Source organism: Patiria miniata, unplaced genomic scaffold (assembly GCF_015706575.1).
Source record: "Patiria miniata isolate m_02_andy unplaced genomic scaffold, ASM1570657v1 HiC_scaffold_7, whole genome shotgun sequence".
Lineage (NCBI taxonomy): Eukaryota > Metazoa > Echinodermata > Asteroidea > Valvatida > Asterinidae > Patiria > Patiria miniata.
Genome location: NW_024037074.1, coordinates 13,691,924 through 13,711,340, shown reverse-complemented (window position 1 = coordinate 13,711,340; position 19,417 = coordinate 13,691,924). Strand labels below are relative to the sequence as shown.

General features: G+C 41.7%; 3 protein-coding genes across 3 annotated transcripts; all 3 read right to left on the bottom strand.

The window, feature by feature from the left end:
• Positions 1-1,774: 1,774 nt before the first annotated feature.
• On the bottom strand, positions 1,775-6,758 carry LOC119745417 (tubulin alpha-1C chain-like). The gene is made up of 3 exons (XM_038221748.1): positions 6,608-6,758; positions 4,371-4,593; positions 1,775-3,516 (listed from the first exon to the last, which is right to left on the bottom strand). The coding sequence occupies exons 1-3, from the start codon at positions 6,608-6,610 to the stop codon at positions 2,384-2,386; spliced, it is 1,359 nt and encodes a 452-aa protein (XP_038077676.1). The 5' UTR covers positions 6,611-6,758; the 3' UTR covers positions 1,775-2,383.
• Positions 6,759-10,184: 3,426 nt separating this feature from the next.
• LOC119745420 (tubulin alpha-1 chain-like) lies at positions 10,185-13,152 on the bottom strand. Its single transcript, XM_038221752.1, has 4 exons — positions 13,076-13,152; positions 11,586-11,808; positions 11,329-11,477; positions 10,185-11,166 (listed from the first exon to the last, which is right to left on the bottom strand). Exons 1-4 carry the CDS (start codon positions 13,076-13,078, stop codon positions 10,189-10,191), a joined length of 1,353 nt encoding a protein of 450 aa, XP_038077680.1. The 5' UTR covers positions 13,079-13,152; the 3' UTR covers positions 10,185-10,188.
• A 291-nt stretch (positions 13,153-13,443) lies between these two features.
• On the bottom strand, positions 13,444-18,918 carry LOC119745421 (tubulin alpha-2 chain-like). Its single transcript, XM_038221753.1, has 5 exons — positions 18,884-18,918; positions 18,773-18,827; positions 16,071-16,287; positions 15,691-15,839; positions 13,444-15,097 (listed from the first exon to the last, which is right to left on the bottom strand). The coding sequence occupies exons 2-5, from the start codon at positions 18,776-18,778 to the stop codon at positions 14,129-14,131; spliced, it is 1,341 nt and encodes a 446-aa protein (XP_038077681.1). The 5' UTR covers positions 18,779-18,827; positions 18,884-18,918; the 3' UTR covers positions 13,444-14,128.
• Between the last annotated feature and the right edge of the window lie 499 nt (positions 18,919-19,417).

Sequence of the window (19,417 nt, the reverse complement as noted above, 5' to 3'; positions counted from 1 at the left end):
AAGTCCTTACAGACGAACCTGGCCGCTCTGCGTTGGACAGCTTCAAAGATGTGAAGACCGAGGGGCAATATTTCAAGCAGAAGTCTATTTTATTATGAGCAAGCTATGGCCGAATATCTATAGGCTATACAATGCATGCAATGTACATGTAAAATTTGCAGGCTTGCAATTTGCATATAACCATGGAGCTAATAAACACGCTCCATGATAACAGCCAAGCACAGAGATTGCATAACCATGCAGCTGACGTCATTGGAGCCACTTAGTCACGTGCCTAGCAACCAAGGAGACTACGGTGCAGGGGTACAGGCACGGGTGGAGGTTTCTTCGATAAATTCGCGTAGGAACAAAATTATTATCAGACCGAAGATAACCAGTTGAGACCGAAAATTGGATTTGCAAAAAACTCCTTCTGGTAGTAATATTTAAACATGTTCGTCATCGTGGGCCGGGCGAGGTTGTCAATCAATGCTGGGTAGAAAAAAAGGGATTTCTCTCATCATTATCGTGACTTACTTTTCACTTCTTCAAAATTGTCTTGCTCCATGTTTTCTACCCTGTTATTAATTAGTTATTCAGGGCGGATCAAGCTTTGGAATTGGCTCAAGTCAAGGGGAAGGCATTATAACTGTCGGGGGGGGGGGGGTAGCATTCATTGTGCTGCTTCTGTATGATTTTCCTATTTTCCCCGTTGTAATATAGTGGTAGTACAGATCCGCCACGATTTTTTTTTTCTCGTCAAGTTCCAACGTGGCAATCTGCCGTCAGTGTTCTTTGATTTCAGGCGGTGACTCATCAGAAACTGTTTACCGTGTATTCATTGTCATTATTCTTGAATTTCTGGAAGTTTGTTATACTGCCATTCTTCTCAGTGCCAAGCCGACACCGTAAGTGGTCCAGGCTCAGTGATTTTCAGGAAATAGAAAATATGTCCAGCCTCCGCCACCCCCCACCCCTGCTCCATGTTTTTCCCTTCGAATTTTGCAACTGCCGGCCGCCCGTTCTGGTACCCCGTACACTGAACCTCCCCCCCCCCCCCTTTGAAAATGCGGTTCTTAATCCGCCGGTGGGCCTTTATGTCGACTGTTAACGTATTTTCGTTCAATGAGTCATCATGGTTCACGACCCCTCTCAGTGTTATCGTGAATGGCAATGACATGTTTAAAATATTCCCTTATCAGAAACACAAATATGAAAATCAAACAATATTATTTCGCTGTAAGTCATGGCCTCCAACTGAACCATACGTCATTAGACTTGCACTAGTCAATTGGATGTTTACTCTCGGTGGCGAAGTGATGGGGGAGTGGTCACGGATCGGCAGAACCTTAATTCTCAAAATTATTTAAGCACACTTTATGACTGAGCCCCATACATACGCAGGTCTGTTTTCATTTGTCGTCCATTATCATAGCTTTTTGTCTGTGTTGCAGACAATAATTCCATGGCATTACATCCGCAATAAAATCAAGAACATAGACATTTTTTATTTTTATTAGCTAGAGCTTTGTTTTAATGAATACTTTGCGCCGCCATCTGTGAACTAAGACGCTTCATGATTGGCTGAAGAACATACATTGTAATACGAGATGTTGACGAATACAACGACCGCTGCAACTACCCGTCAATCGAATACTGTTAATCGATTCTTTGATCATTCGTAGTCTCCCTTCATGTTAAAAACCTTATAACTTCGGTACTGGTCATTCCTTTTTCAGCACAAAGGCAAAGGGCTAACAATGATACATTATTGCATGAGAAAGTACAACGTGCATAAGGTAAACAGCAACTTGCTTTAATTTGAACACATTTTTTTTTAATTTTTAAAACTTATCATCATAAACATGAATTTAGTTCCGAATATGAAGTGTAACGTTGCCAACTTCTATTATTCGAAATAAAGAATAATGTTTAAAAAGCGATGTCTTATAAATCGGCATGCTTTTGAATATACATGTTGTTTCACTGAGCGACACTCCGCAAAGCATTTGCCTGCCATGAATCGCCTCAAGAGGGCGCCTGTATTAGATGGTTGTATTTGAGCTGCATAATGTTTGGTTTGTATTGAAGCACTGAAAAAAAGGTTTTTTTCTGGTGAAGAGTTGTAAAACTTCACAAACAAATACAGTGTATATCAATGCCTCTGGTTAGTACTATGTTTTGTTTGTTTTCATAAGAGGACATAAGAATGGAGATTGTTGTTCAAACAGTTTATTTAATCGTTAAACTATATTAACTTGTTGGCCGAGTGCAGTCAATCTGTTAGACGGGCCATTAATTTTGTTTAAAATGGCTGATGATTCATTGTATTATCAACACGATTAAAAAGAAAGGAATTAATAGAACAGAGTGTTGATTGTTTTTCTTGTTGAAGATTCGTTGACTAGTATTCCTCAGCCTCCTCGTCCTCCTCGTCTCCTTCTGTGGAGTCAAGACCGACCTCCTCGTAATCCTTCTCCAAGGCAGCCAGATCCTCACGAGCCTCAGAGAACTCACCCTCCTCCATACCCTCTCCCACGTACCAGTGGACGAAGGCACGCTTGGCGTACATCAGATCAAACTTGTGATCCAGACGAGCCCAGGCCTCGGCGATGGCAGTGGTGTTGCTCAGCATGCAGACGGCACGCTGCACCTTGGCCAGATCACCGCCAGGCACGACGGTGGGTGGCTGGTAGTTGATGCCCACCTTGAAGCCAGTTGGACACCAGTCCACGAACTGGATGGAACGCTTGGTCTTGATGTTTGCGATGGCAGCGTTGACATCCTTTGGGACGACATCACCACGAAAGAGCAGACAGCAGGCCATGTATTTTCCGTGACGGGGATCGCACTTCACCATTTGGTTGGCCGGCTCGAAGCAGGCGTTGGTGATCTCTGCAACGGTCAGCTGCTCATGGTAGGCTTTCTCAGCAGAGACGACAGGGGCGTAGGTAGCCAAGGGGAAGTGGATACGTGGGTAGGGTACCAAGTTGGTCTGGAATTCGGTCAAGTCTACATTCAAAGAACCATCAAATCGAAGAGACGCGGTGATGGAGGAGACGACCTGGGCAATCAGGCGGTTGAGGTTGGTGTAGGTCGGACGCTCGATGTCGAGGTTACGCTTACAGATGTCGTAGATGGCCTCGTTGTCGACCATGAAGGCACAGTCGGAGTGCTCTAGGGTGGTGTGGGTGGTCAGGATGGAGTTGTAGGGCTCAACAACTGCGGAGGCTATTTGAGGAGCAGGGTAGATGGCGAACTCCAGCTTGGACTTCTTGCCGTAGTCGACAGACAGACGCTCCATCAACAGCGATGTGAAGCCAGAGCCAGTGCCTCCGCCAAAGCTGTGGAAGATGAGGAAACCCTGGAGACCGGTGCACTGGTCAGCTAACTTTCGGATCCTGTCCAGGACAAGATCAACATGCACCTTTCCCACGGTGTAGTGGCCCCTGGCGTAGTTGTTGGCGGCATCCTCCTTGCCTGTGATCAGCTGCTCAGGGTGGAAGAGTTGACGATAGGCGCCGTTGCGGACCTCGTCTGTTGGTGAAAAAAAAAGACCCGAAGTTATAAAAGAGCAATAAAGACGACAGACTAAAAAGCCAATGATGGCGGGAAATATATTTACGCAGTCTGCATGTTCAAGTTGACTTGGACCTCGTAAAAGAAAATCATAGGCTACCGGTCATAAAAGACAAAAAAAGTAAGAAAATAAGACAACAGTTCAAAGTGTATCTTCCAATTGTAAATAACATTTTCACTAGTTTTTGGACAGAAAAATGCCAGAATCAAATATTAAAACCAAGGTAGAACGCAAACGACCGGCACGAACAGCCGGCCATCCAGAAAGTTATGCGACAGAAATGATAATTTGCCGTTTTCGAAGAAAATTTGACCTTTTAAAGATAACTTTCAAACCCATATTTATAAACATGGAGAGCAATTTTAAGCATTTTTTAAATGTTTCTCTAAATCTTTATTGCCATAATTATTTGTCTTTATAATCTTATCTTTTCAATCTTTAAATCCACCTCAATAAAGTATTAATCTTTATGAACTCTACTAATCACCATTCATCTTATTCAATATCGACCGTGTTTGTAAAGCAGACAGAGTGAATCACCGCGCGCCCTGCCGACGAGGGAGGGTCACGTGACAGGATGAGTCATCATCCAGACGCGCGTCTGGATGTAAGATGATGAGAGGAGATGGGATGATGGCTTGAATTTCATCATCATCATCGCCTTAGCACGATCTTATAGTTCGTGAAATGAGGATGCAAACAATGACCTTTTAAACAGTTATAATGTTCAAAGTGGCATTCATGAGATGGGGTACGTGCGGGGCATAACCGCATAAGGGGAGAGGAGGCTTAGGGAGGGGTGGCTCCCTACCTATAACAGTCGGTTCAAGATCGACAAAGACGGCACGGGGGACGTGCTTGCCAGCACCAGTCTCACTGAAAAAGGTGTTGAAGGAGTCGTCACTCGAACCAACCGTCTTGTCACTTGGCATCTGACCCTCCGGTTGAATACCGTGCTCCAGGCAGTACAGCTCCCAGCAGGCATTGCCCATCTGGACTCCGGCCTGGCCGACATGGACTGAGATACATTCACGCTGAACGATTGGAAGATTAAAAAGAATATTATCGAAATAGAGAAAGGAGAAAATGAGAATATGACGAGGAGAAGAAACAGAAACATACACAAGAATATAATGTGTTTCACTCTTCAATTTTCCTCTCTAATGAAGAGACTCCAAAATTTTAAATGATTGGAATTTGTTAGTTTCCAAAATTAATTCGTTTCAGAATTCCTTGCGAAATCTACGAAATAACTTTTTTATTTTCTCAATGTTTTTTTTTTCCATGAAAAAGAAGCGAATTAGAAAACGTTCCTGTGTCAAGTAAATTCTTTAATCAAGGATTGAAATTGAAAATTTATTTTTCTGGTCGACTGGATTAAATTGTGGTTTGAATTAAAGTCTCAATGTTGTCAAGTTGACAGCTTTTGTACAGCCGCAGGCTGATTTCCCGATATGGTAATTTTATTCACCCGTCTAGCTAAGCCACACTACATAATGAGCCGTGTGTGAGTCATCATTGCCTGTGAAATGTAACGGCGTCTGCAGTCACGTGACGCATGAGACACACATTGCCGGCTGTGCCTTCAATAATTTCTACAAGCGATCGTTTAGAAATTTCGTATGTTCTCATCAAATGTATACCGTAGAAAGTTACTTGAGTTATCAGACCAATCAGACTTGACAAAAATGAATCATCGGTCTTTTTTCTTAAATTAAGACAAAAAGTTCCTTCTTAAATATAGAGTGGATGATGTAAACAGCTACTATGATTATACAAGAAAATAGTACTCTTTCATGTAAATACATACCGAAATTCGGACATTATCCCACTTTAAACTAATGCTTAAATGAAAACCATCAGAGTTGTTATCTTGAACTGTACGTTACAAAAGATTTTCAGACATCATGGTCTGCATTGCCAATCATCAAGATCACATCAATGTGTTTTGCTGTTAATACAGAGGAAGACTAGTGGGCGATGCACGCTTGATGAACTAATCTAATGAATACAGAGATGTTTGGCAGGTGGACAACACATGCAGCATTTAATAATGGACCGATGACTTGTAAATTGCATGTTCCTCGGGTCCAGATACATATTCTCTGATCGGTAATTTCCTGACATCTGATAGATGTTATGGGTCAACACAATGAGCAAAATAGTTATTTATAAACATCTGCATTTGGTTTAGAATAAGCTCATTGCTTAATGGACAGTTACTAATAAAAACGCTAATGATCCATATATATATATATTATTTCCAATTCAAATGTTCAAATTCACATTGATTATGAAAAAAAACCACTTATATAATTGATTCAAAAATTAGTATTAAGTCACGCGTATTCCGACGTATCTTTTATTTTCGAATTTTTTTAAGGAGTACGTGTCTTACAAACAAATCACATACTGAACAAAAGAATTAGACATTCGTAAAAGATTACACTAAAACAGACAGTTTTAATGTCCGTTTTAATCACAAAATTAGATTTCTTTTCAATATGCGGACGTCGAAAGCCAATTATGCACTTTCTGTCAATATTGTGTATTGTTATTTCACGGGGTGAACGCCAACTGCGTATTTTGTTTTGTCGTTTAAATTAAATGCACAGCTTCACGTTGACAGATTGGCTCTATTTGGCTGTGTAGTGACTAACCCCATTCGGACAAAGGAGTCCAGAGTCTGGAACCCCAAGCCTTGACCATTACTTATTCATTAAAAGACGCATGACTACTAGACGGAGATGCACCACTCCTTTGTGCTAAATTGGGGTTGTAAATATTGCCAAGAACAGAGATTTTTCCCCCTATTTGTTGGGCTTTGTATTACAATATAATAACTGTGCATTGAATAGCCAAAAGAAGTTCTATGATTAATTTTAAAAAATGATATGATTAATTAAAAATTTCAAGGTGTAAGAGATTTTTCGGCGAGTCGAGAAAATATTTTTGTTTTTTAATTTGTGCACTAACAAAATAATATTGATTATTTCTGCCACCCCACATTAGTTTGTTTTTAACATCATAGAAGTAAACTCCACCTACCATTTTGGAAGATTTTTTCTTGAAGAAGATGCCGTAAGAAATTAGGAATATACAAAGAGACTGCGTCTGCGGGCTCCTACCGTCTGTCGCTATGTACGGGGCGGGAGGCAGCGTGTCTGACTGACCAGCTTCGCCAGGGTCACGACGCGTTTATACCCATCACATACCGGCCTGTCATCCGTTGGATGCCCCAGACACGGGAGTAATTATTATTCATAAAACGCGCTGGCGGGCGGTATGAATGGAATGCGTGTAGGGTCTTAGAGCCATGAATTATGAATTTTCCAGTAGCAGTTGCAGGATTTGTTTCCATTAGAGGGGCGTGGCTTACGAATTGAAGTCGAAGATTTTGGGGTGATGAAGATAGAAGTCTTGAAATCCAAATGTGCAAAGAACAAAGGCTTAAAATATAGTCAACCGAGATTTGCTATACATGTATTAATCACGAAGAATTCATTCCGAATCTTTTAACTGAACAAAACTTTTAACTGAACAAAATGAAGCACTCTTTTTGGAGAAATTAACTCCAGAATAACAAATTGTATTGATTTGAAATTTCGTTCGATAATTAGTCGTGATGTAATGACTTAAAAAGTGTTAAAAATCGACGGAAACGTGGAAGAAAAAAATACACACGACAATAAAACAACAGTGTGTATGGACGCTCCATACTTTTTGCTACCATCTATTTCTTCCTTATTGAGGGCGCCCTACACAAACAATGGTCAGCACCGTGCGGATCATCACGCGGACCTTCCATTATTAACAAAAATACAACACTGTTTGTGGAGACAATAACTCCAGGACAACAGATTGCATAGGATTGAAATCTCGTCTAATAATTAGCGATGATATTTGACACAAGATATTTGAACATTGACGTGAAAAGTGGAAGAATAAATTTAATATGATTTGAGGAAAATATGTGTTTTAATCACGAAAAATTCATTCCGAATCTTAGTTGAACAAAAATATAACACTCTTTGTGGAGACGATAACTCCAGAATAACATATTGCATTGGATTAAAATCTCGTCTAATAATTGCCGGTGATATTTGACACAAGTCGTTTGAAAATTGACGGGTACCGTTGAAGAATAAATTTAACATGATTTAAAGAATATATGGTGTTTTAATCACGAAAAATTCATTCCGAATCTTAGTTGAACAAAAATATAACACTCTTTGAAGAGACGATAACTCCAGAATAACATATTGCATTGGATTAAAATCTCGTCTAATAATTGCCGATAATATTTGACACAAGTCGTTTGAAAATTGACGGGTACCGTTGAAGAATAAATTTAATATGATTTAAAGAAAATATGGTGTTTTAATCCAAAAAAATTAATTCCGAATTTTAGTCACTGTTAATCGAACAAAAATTAAGCACTCTTTTTGGAGAAAATATCTCCATAATAACAAATTGTATTGATACGAAACTTCGTTCGATAATTAGTTGTGATGTAATGACGTAAAAAGTGTTAAAAATAGACGGGAACCGTGGAAGAAAAATATACACACAACGACAATAAACAACGGTGTGCAAGGACGCTCCATACTTTTTGCTGTCATCAATTTCTTCCTTAGGAGGGCGCCCTACACAAACACTGGTCGGCACCGTAAGGAAAAATACCCGCAACTCTCCAAGGTGTTCAAGACGTACATCAAATCAAAGCTTATTTCATCATCTTTCTTTCTTTCTTTTTTTCACTTTTTTTGTGGGTAATCTGATGGCTTTTGGGAGAAATTTCCATCCGAAAATGATTGCCCCTTAAAATAGTCCTCAAACCCATCACCACTTTTTAAAAACGGTGCCTACACTCCATTGCAAAATAGAATATTTTAGGGCCCCAATTTCATCCAAATTGCACAAAAATACAAGTTCATGGTCCTGTCCACCCTTATTTTGTACAAACCTTCAAGTTCATGGCCCACAGCATGCTCAAATACTGAAGATTTTGAGGGCATGCAAATCGTGATTTGGCCGGCGTAGGCAATTTCGGACCGATTTACTGGCCTGCACCCTTTAGAGCGGTCCACAAGCCCCGGTGGTCCAGTAGCCTCACCTTCCCCTAAGTAGGTCATTTCAAGAGATTTCAGGATTTTGGTAGACCGATGGAGGAGAGGGGGAAGGGTAATTAGCCATCCCAACTACACTCTAAAACATCCCACAATTTCCTCTTGAATTTCAAAGATTAAGAGATGATGTTGCTGACTCGTGTAGGTAACAATTTATCTCGTAAGAGCCGTTTTCAGGGATTGAATCAGCCAATAAGAACACGATGAAGCACCGAAACGTAAACAAGGACACTGAAGAATGCAACAGAGAATACACAACATCGAGAATGCGCAAATGCAATTCATTGAATGCCTGTATTTCAATTAAAAAGAAAACTTTTGATGAAGGGAGCGAATTTTTAAAATCCATATCCATGAATCATTATCAGCCTTTGTAAAAAAAAAGTGAAGAAAACCTATTTAATAAAAAAAGAAAGATTAATAAAAAATAGTAAATCACGAAAGGAAAAAACCACAAAAATGTCAAAAATCAACAATTGAAAATTGAGAAAAAAAGCCAAAATACTTGATTTTTAAATAATTTATTATGATATCCCCAAACTAAATTCATTAAAAAAATAATTAAATAATGTAAACTCGAGGCCAGGGCGCCACCAATGAAAGTTAGAGGACGCTCTTCGACCTCAACAATAAATAAAACTGATGAAATACATGTAGTATCTTTGAAGAAAAATGTGATGTTTTTTTACCAATAATTGAGCTTTAAGAAGAATTCACACAGGCGTTTTCTACTCCTGGAAGGGCACCACCCTTAAAATCATGGTCTTTACCAGTTGCTAGATGGCGCCTTTTATATAAAAAAAAAAAATTAAAACTAACAAAAGACTATTTCTGATGTCGATTCTGAATTTTATCAGTAAAAAAGAAGTAAAAACAGTTACAAAATCAAGTCAACTAAACTAATGAAAATTAAATGAAAATCAGAACTCCTGAAGACAAAACAAGTGCACAATAAGCTCTGGCAAAAAAAAATGCGACGCCGATGGCACACATGGAACACCATACTTTTCGTCAATTTTCATTTCCTCCTTCTGGATACCGTCCAACCACTACAGAAAATACCACGTGACTACAACAATACTGCACACATCTCGCCTCCGTTTACAAACTGTTCACAAACAACTTTACGAATTGTGACAAACAATTTTTAGATTGCATTTACTGACGACGGCATGGCATTTGCTCAATTTTTGTAAAATTAATTTTTTTTTTGGAAATTTTTTTGGCGACCGACCGACCGACACCACAGTGACTTGTAGAAACTCCTGCCAGAGCTTAAAAAGTTGGGCCTATAAAAGAAAAGATGTTACTCCAAAAAATGACCTATAGCCTGCATTGGTACCCATCAGAAGCTCCACTCTAGATGGTGGCCATAAAAGGTGTGTGTCTTGTGGCGGAATAATCATAAGACGTCAATGAATTGACCAGGGAGGCAACATAACCTTTCCATTCTGAAGATGTGGCTGTGAGACATGAAATGTTTTTATTTATTTTCATTTTTTAGTATTCTTCGGTATTTTCTCCATCTTCAACTACAGAATCCATTCCAACCTCCTCGTAATCCTTCTCCAAGGCAGACATGTCGTCACGAGCCTCAGAGAACTCACCCTCCTCCATACCCTCACCCACGTACCAATGGACGAAGGCACGCTTGGAGTACATCAGGTCGAATTTACGGTTTAGACGGGACCACGCTTCGGCGATGGCCGTGGTGTTGCTCAGCATGCAGACGGCACGCTGCACCTTGGCCAGATCACCGTCAGGCACGACGGTGGGTGGTTGCTTGTTCACGCCTACTTTGAAGCCAGTTGGACACCAGTCGACGAATTGGATGGAGCGCTTGGTCTTGATGGTTGCGATGGCTGTGCTTACATCTTTAGGGACGACATCCCCACGGTAGAGCAGACAGCAGGCCATGTACTTGCCATGACGGGGATCGCACTTCACCATCTGGTTGGCCGGCTCGAAGCAGGAATTGGTAATTTCTCCAACCGTAAATTTTTCGTGGTAAGCCTTCTCTTTCGACACAATAGGTGCATAGGTTACGAGAGGAAAGTGGATCCTTGGGTAGGGCACCAAGTTGGTCTGGAACTCATTCAGGTCGACGTTGAGGGCGCCATCAAAACGAAGAGATGCTGTGATGGAGGACACAACCTGGGCAATCAGACGGTTTAGATTGGCGAAGCTTGGGCGCTCGATATCGAGGCTGCGACGGCAGATGTCGTAGATGGCCTCATTGTCGACCATGAAGGCGCAGTCGGAATGCTCTAGAGTGATATGGGTGGTCAGGATGGAATTGTAGGGCTCGACTACTGCGGAGGCCATCTGAGGAGCCGGGTAGATGGCGAACTCTAACTTGGATTTCTTACCGTACTCGATGGAAAGACGCTCCATGATCAGGGAGGTGAAGCCAGAGCCGGTGCCTCCACCGAAGCTGTGGAAGAACAGGAAACCTTGCAGCCCACAACACATCTCTGTCTACAATCAAAGTTCATAATGAAACAAAAATTAGCACCTGCCATCCTAGTCCCGTATCTTGCTTGCATTGTGTAGCGCCTCCAACGGTTGACTCCGTGCATTGATTTATTTATTACATTTCTTTACCCAGGGTATGCCCAAACAGTTTAAAACTAGTCTTACCAATTTCCGGATCCTGTCCAGAACTACGTCGATGTGGTCTTTGCCCACGGTGTAATGGCCCCTGGCGTAGTTGTTGGCGGCATCCTCCTTGCCAGTGATCATCTGCTCAGGGTGGAAGAGCTGACGGTAGGGTCCAGTGCGGACCTCATCTGAAACAAGAGGAAGGGAAGGCTATTAAACCTTCTAGTCTTTCATTTCCAATCTCTCTGTACACGTGCTGAATTTGTCTCAGATTTTCAGGTTTTTTGGTAACTAACCTATGACCGTAGGCTCGAGATCGACAAAGATGGCGCGTGGAACGTGTTGACCGGCACCAGTCTCGCTGAAGAAAGTGTTGAAGGAGTCGGAGCCATAACCAACCGTCTTATCACTTGGCATCTGACCATCAGGCTGGATGCCGTGCTCCAGGCAATACAGCTCCCAGCAGGCATTGCCCATCTGGACTCCGGCCTGGCCCACATGGACTGAGATACATTCACGCTAAAACAAAAATGTCAAAAATTACAAAAACAAAATCGATCTCCATTTACTAGGGGCAGGCAAACACTAATGATAATCAGAACATTTTGCAGTAGAGGCGACTGGAGAAAACGGGTTGGATGACTTTTCAAGAAAAATAAAAGAAACTTCCTCTCTTTCTTCATTTTGTTGCATAAACATTTGCTTTGACAGCAATACCTGCACATTTGTTTAAGATTTCAATAATTCATAGCCCACTTAATTATGTCCTTCAACATTGTACACATGTATATTCATTACCAATAATTTTGTGTGCATTATTCTGCACAACATAATTATTAGCACATGCCAGATGTCCACCTATACTAGTCTAGTAACAGGAATCAATAGGTTTTGTTCTATGAGGCTCGCCTATTGTAATTTCTATTGTCCCAACAGTTTCTATCAGCAAATAATCCAAAGATATTTCAGACAGAGAGGCCGTCAAAATTGTCTGCGGAAAAGGTTTGCCAAATCGATTGATATTGGGATTAATCCGTTGATTGGTCGTTGGAACAATTGCCTACTCCAAATAAAGTTTCTATTTAATCGATTCATTCAGTATGCAACTGGTGTACGAATTAATGTGTGAGATATAACATGGTATAGGTTATGTTCGAAAACAGTCATCAAGGCTTTCTGCAGAAGAGTTTAAATCAACAATCAAAAACTATACAAAAAACCAAAACATCTCCACAGAAAACAACATACAATACAGTGCACAATTCTTAAAAATGGGATCGTATTGTCTATGGAACAAAATCCAAAATTATGTCGATGATATAAGCTCAAAATTCTTCCACTGTTTTTTTTTTGTTAACACCGACCTACGTGTATTGTCTATGCTGGTGCTTTTCCACTGCACATGTCTGCACAAAACCTTTATATTTGTGATGCAAATGCTGCTCTTTTATTGATCTGCCTTTTTAATGCATGAATATGAGACAACTGCCTGGAAAAGGCGACTGTTTGATGCAAACTCCAAGCTACTGTCTTTGTATCGTGTTTAATTAAGGGGTCAAGTTGCAGGTTGATGTTTGGGGCTCACATCCATCATGATGAGGCTAGTGGGAGAACCAGGATACTATAGAAACCTCGATCTCAATTCTAAGATCCGGGTTCACATCCTACCAAAAATAAAAGCCTATGCACATTTGGTCTTAATTTCCCGTCCTTAATAAGCGGACTCCGTACACTTTTTGATGTTATTTTATTTTAATGGTTTTAATAAAAACAAAAGCAAACTTACCATTTTTGTCGATTGTTATCCTGTTTTCCCCTCGGAAATTTTTTTTTCAAATCAATGAGTCCTACACCGCTTGCAATCAGTGGGCTGGATCCGCGTTGAGTGTGCAGCAACCACGCCCGCAGTGGGTTTTTGTACCCCGTTTAGCTGAACAGGTGTTCGGATTATAAACGATTATCGAATTCTGCGCTTTTGTTATTTTTTCTCAGTCAATATTTTGTTTTGTTATGTACGACTACTGTTTAAGTAGACAGCGGAAAATATTTTATTTTAATGTTCGATAGAATAATGTTTATTGTTTCTGAATGATTTTTAATGCTTTAGCGATGATGATTAAAACGCAAACCAATGTGTTGTGGTGTTTTGAATTATGTTTACCGAGTATGTCGTTTTGAGGGGATCAAGCCCCACAAGTTTTATTACTGACGATCATGTTTATTTCTTATTTAAGATCAGAGAGTTTCAGAAAATTAAGACAGAAACGTTCATTTTCAACAGTTAATCCTCCAAACAAGATTTTATTGTTCGTGGAAATCATTCATGGAAACCTTTCACCGATAAACTGATTTTAATTTTACTTATATGAAAGAAAACAACGTACTAACTCCAACAAGGTTCCCGGGCTTATTTTAACAGACTTTTGTGTAAATTAGTTAACAATACTATAGTTTATGACAATTCTATATTAACCAATGATAAACTTTTCGTTACAGAGTGAAATACGTCCACATTAACAAAAATTATTTTTGTAAATAAAACGCCCACCACATTAAATTAAAACAATTAGTTTACTTTGCTCTCTGTGCTCCTTACTGCCTTCTTGTGTTTCTCTTCCTCAATTTTTCCTAGCCATTGCGACATTACAAACTTATACATGATTTAGCATATCATACTTCCAGATGATTAAAATAATTTAATTATCCATATTATTAATCAAAGATTTAAATTTTAATAGAACCTCAAACACCGGGAAAATATATATGTTAAAGCATTAAAAGCATTAAAAGCAACAACAAAATTGAGTTTGTTCCTTTTATAGCTCTTTGTTTGCAACTTTTAATATTCCCCATCTTCCTCATCAGGTTCCCCGCTTGTCAGCTCTGTGTATTCTTTCTCTAAGAAAGCCATGGATTCACGGGCCCCAGAGAACTCACCCTCCTCCAAACCCTCTCCCACGTACCAGTGGACGAAGGCACGCTTGGCGTACATCAGATCAAACTTGTGGTTCAGACGAGCCCAGGTCTCGGCGATGGCCGTGGTGTTGCTCAGCATGCAGACGTTAAGATCGACTGGGGCTAGGTCGGGCCCAGTGACCACCGGAGAAGTAATACGATGTCCCGCTTTGATAACGTTAGGCGACCAGTCCACGAAACGATCCCCATACTTGGCTTTGATGCGAGAAATGACGGCGTTGATCTCACTTGGAGTACTCGCTCCATGGTACATCATATTAATTGCCATGAACCTGCCCACAGCCGGGTTACTTTTGACGAACTGATTCCCAGCATGGAAGCAGGCCTCTGTGATCGACTGCGCATCGAGTGCCGTGTGAGACTTGCTCGCAGATGTTACCAGTGGTGCTAAGGCCGGTACCATGCTGTGAAGCCCTGGAAACGGAACCAAGTTGGTCTGGAATTCCGACAGATCCGCATTTAGCTCGCCTTCAAAACGGAGAAATTGGGTCACGGATGACGCAACCTGCGCGATCAGGGGATTAATGTTAACCACAGTAGGCCGCTCCACACCGAGGCTAGACTTGCAGATGTCATACATGGCCTCGTTGTCAAAAGCAAACTGGACGTCAGCGTAATCCATCTGCTGCTCAGCTGTATTCAGTAAACTGTTGTAGGGCTCCAAGAAGGATGTTTGCAGTGGTGGGCCGGGGTAGATGGTGAAAGAGATCTTGGTCTTCCTACGGTAATCGATGGCTAGGCGTTCAGCCAAAAGCGCTGCGAACCCTGAGCCAGTGCCTCCACCGACACCGTGGTAGATCAAGAAGCCTTGAAGATTGTTGCAATCGTCAGTCTGTAAAGTAAATAATAATAATAATAATCAATAATAATCGACATTTAAGACGCTCTTATTAGTAAACTAAATCACAGCGCTTACAGTATTATTATTACCCCTGATCATTGGGCCAATGAAACATTCCAAATACCATCTCAGCTCCCTGGGGAGTATACAGCTCGATGCTGCCTGTTAGGCGCAAGCAAGCTAATTCAATCACAATAACCATCTCTGCCCTCACAGGTACCCATTTACTCCTCGGTGGAGAGAAGCAATGAGTGACAAAGTGCCTTGCCCATATAATGAACAAAAATTCTAGACCATCGATATTAACTTTACAAAAAAAAGCGTTTCTGTGCAAAATCACTAAACAAAACGTACTTTACGAAAAACGACTTCTTATCAGTTATGGGCGCCGTAAAGCAAATAGGCCTCCCCCCTCCCCCCCCCCCAACCGGAAAGTTGGGGAGACATAGACTGTTTCCCGCCCGCTAGAGGCGCCCTTCCTCATAGCCCAATTCTACGACGTCATCGTGTTTCATCGGTACAAAAGATGCCCAGTGTCCGATCTTCCCCATGATCTTTGGGTGTGACCAACCAAAGCGACTTACCAGTCTTCGTATTCTATCCAAGGTGTGGTCCACTAATTCCCTACCCACGGTGTATTGTCCCCTGGCGTAGTTGTTGGCTGCATCCTCCTTGCCTGTGATCAGCTGCTCAGGGTGGAAGAGCTGGCGGTATGCACCGGTACGGATCTCATCTGACGAACCAATTTAACACATTATATAAATTTAATGCATTTTTGCCTTGTCGACAAAAGTTTGTATATTAGGCTTGGCCCAAAATAATTGACAAGAAATGTGAAGACACCGAAACAGATAAACGTTATCACAGAACATGCAGAAAAAAGTCAAGAAATGTTTTAACATTTCAGAAGTTAAACACCATGATCACAATGTGATGCCAACAGAGGGCACTGTGGTTAACTTACCAATGGCAGAGGGCTCCAGATCTACGAAGAGTGTCCTGGCACGGAACCTGTGAGTTTCAGGATTGCTGAAGAAGTTGCCGATAGCGTCATTAGGATCGATATTTTGGCCAGCTATCCCGTCGGGTGAGATGCCATGTTCGAGACAGTACAATTCCCAGCATTCATTGCCAACTTGCACCCCGGTCCTTCCTATATGGATCGAGATGACTTCACGAATCTGAATATCGAATCAGATGAAAAAAAATACTAAACGTACCTAAAATTCATCCATGAATGGACCCATTGTTGTTAATAATTGTCGGCGATGTAGAAGGTTATAAGCCTAGATGAGACCAGATTATAACTTAAAATCCTACATAGACAAGGTAAGGGACACATTGTACGAGTACCCCCTCCCCTACCCCCTTCTACCCCTCCCCCTACCACCCCTCGACCCTCCATCTAGTACCCCTCCCCTACCACCCCTCCCTCTTCTACCCCTCCCCTACCACCCCTCCCCCATGACGGGGGATTAACCCGTTGACAAACTGAGCCTTTCGCAAGGGCCATCGTAGTGGCTCAGACAGGGAGAGTAAAAAAACCAAAAATGAAACCCAAATGGCGCCCCGTTGTTTCAAAAGAAGTTCTGCATGTAGCACTTTCAGAATAGACAAGCGTTCTTTTAGAAAAAGAATCATTCGAACCACTATGTACTTTTCCAGTTACGGAATTTTGAACACAAAAACAGTTTTCAAATGTTGTCCACGACCACGGAGTGAGTTTTTTTTTTTTTTTTTACTGAAGTCGAAGCAAACGAGGTTTACTCATAATTAATTCAGTACAAAAATTACCAATTTCGAAGTGCACGAGGTCTCGGCCTCGAGGCCTTCCTCACATTCCCATGTGGTTATTCTGTAAGAACGTTTGTGTATTTAATTTGCATTAATTATTATAACTGATTAAAATAACAAAAGCCTCCAAAGATGATTGTTTAATTTATTCCACGCACAGGTCCATTGTAAGCCGAATGAAGATGGACATACACGTAAACCAAGCGTAAATACGGATCGTTGTTTTTTAGCTGCATGCTAGTTTCGCACGCAGTCGCGTGTCATTATACAAGTCAGAGAATGCATCAGAAGCCGAAGTCGAAGGCAGAACAAATTAGGCAGCAATAACATTTGTATAATTTTACCTACAGAGTTCTTGCTGGGTCTACTTCGAATCTGAATTGGTTTGCAGTGCATGGACATAATGCCCTGCAAAAGCACGCTGGCCCAATTTCACGGCGCTGCTAAGCCCACGATTTTCTGCTAACAGAGCCTTCGTCTATGCATAGAGACCGTAAGCAGTAAGCACACTACAAGGCATGCTTATACCTCAGAAGGAAATTTTGCTTAACTTAGTGACGTAACAATAGCCATTTCCATGCGCGGGCAACCGCTAGCCCATACACTCTTGCGCTATGCATCATGGTTAGCTCGGCTGAGCGGTAAGCAGTTTGGCCATCTCTTTGAGCTCTCATTGGATCGATTTTGCGTGACCTGTGACGTAGAATGCATCACACAAACTTGTAACAGCTGTTTATCCTACTTCGTTTCCATGGATACGATCTGGCTGCGCCAAGTTGGTTCCCAAAATGCCCAAAAGTGTGGAATTTTAGGCAACCTCGTTTCCATGGGAATTCTTGCTGCGCCATGTTGTTTCCCATCATGACTTGCGCGATCTTAGTGAAGGAATGCGCACGTGCCCATGGAGTCGAGGCTGAATTTTAGGATGCGTTCGCGGGTCGACACGGGTCAGCCCCAGCCTCGACTCCAAGGGCGTTTTCGAATCCCTGTTCTTGACAACACTCGGGTTAACCCGACACGAGAACAGCGGTCTCGAACGTGACGAACAGACCCGAGAGGGCGTTCGCGGATCGATTTTTTCACTCCCCGGTTGGTGGAGGGTTCGGCGAGGTGCAGCTTGAACAAAATGGCGGACTGTGCAGATTCGTTAATTGTTTTGTGGTGTTTTTTTGTGTGCTAATACCCTAATGATTGGAATAAGAATACCATTATAGTGCAGGTCTGCAATTTCATCCCCGCATGTCCGGTTTTGCAACAGTCGTCCTCGTTCATTTGGAATAGGCTTAAGAACAAATTCAGAGATTGTCGGCTATTTTGTATTGCTTTATATCAATGCGACACGCACCCGCGCGTTCGTAACAACCAGCTCGAGAATACGTTCTCGTGTTACCCGCGTGTTGTCAAGAACAGGGATTCGAAAACGCCCCAGGGGCGCCCTCTCGTTCCTTACACTAACGCGCAAGGCATGATGGGAAACAACATGGCGTTGCAAGATCGAACCCACGGGGCACGAGGTTGGGTCAGCCCCTAGCAGTTCGATTAGCTCTGATGTCATTCTCTGGGCTCACCGGCCGGGTCACCCACCACAGACCCTGCTCGTGGAGCAGAGTCAGTGGTAGAAATATGTCACTAAAGAATGGTGAACTTGGGTATAAATCATTCTGACTCACCCTAGAACTACTGCATTAACTGATTATGTTCCCAATAAAATAACTACGCAAATAACACGATGGTAACGTTCCATTGAACCGTATAAAACATGTCTCCCTAATTACTGTCATCATGATAGTCCCCTCCGGCCCGCCGCAATTGCTACGGCACTGAAAGTAGGCTCACAGAACAAGTCAAGTTTACGTTGGTAGTAATACTTACCGGCATAGTGTATGAGAGAAAGGTTCAAGCGTACGTCTGTGGCGATATAGAGCTAAATGATGAAGAGCTATATGAGCTATATGTGGCGATACAGAGCTATATGATGAAGTATGTGAATACTGGAACGGCAGCCTGGCTATAAACCTCCTTTTACCACGAAGACCACTCATACAGTCCCAATAACATACCATGCATATACAGGTAGGCAAACACAAATCATAAATATTAAATTATGAACAAAGGGTAGAATTATAAATTCAAATGTAATCTTTAATGAATAAACTTTATATAACTATGTCCTCGAAGGCATTATTCTTAACGGATGAATGAATTAGGTCTAAAACTCAGGTCGACATTGAGAGAACCATCAAGTCTCAGAGATGCTGTAATTGAAGACACAACCTGAGCAATCAGACGATTTATATTGGTAAACGTCTGCTTGTCGACAACCCAACGATCCTGTTCTACAACCATAAACGAGCGACCCATGTGACGGGCTCTCGACTAATTGGAATATTCAAATTCTCACACTGGTATTTATGAATGAGTAAAATTGACTATCCAGTTCGTTAGTAAAAACGTCATACACGCGCGCCCACCACTGATAACTAACGCCCATTGGATAAACGCTCGAGTTGCGTTAGA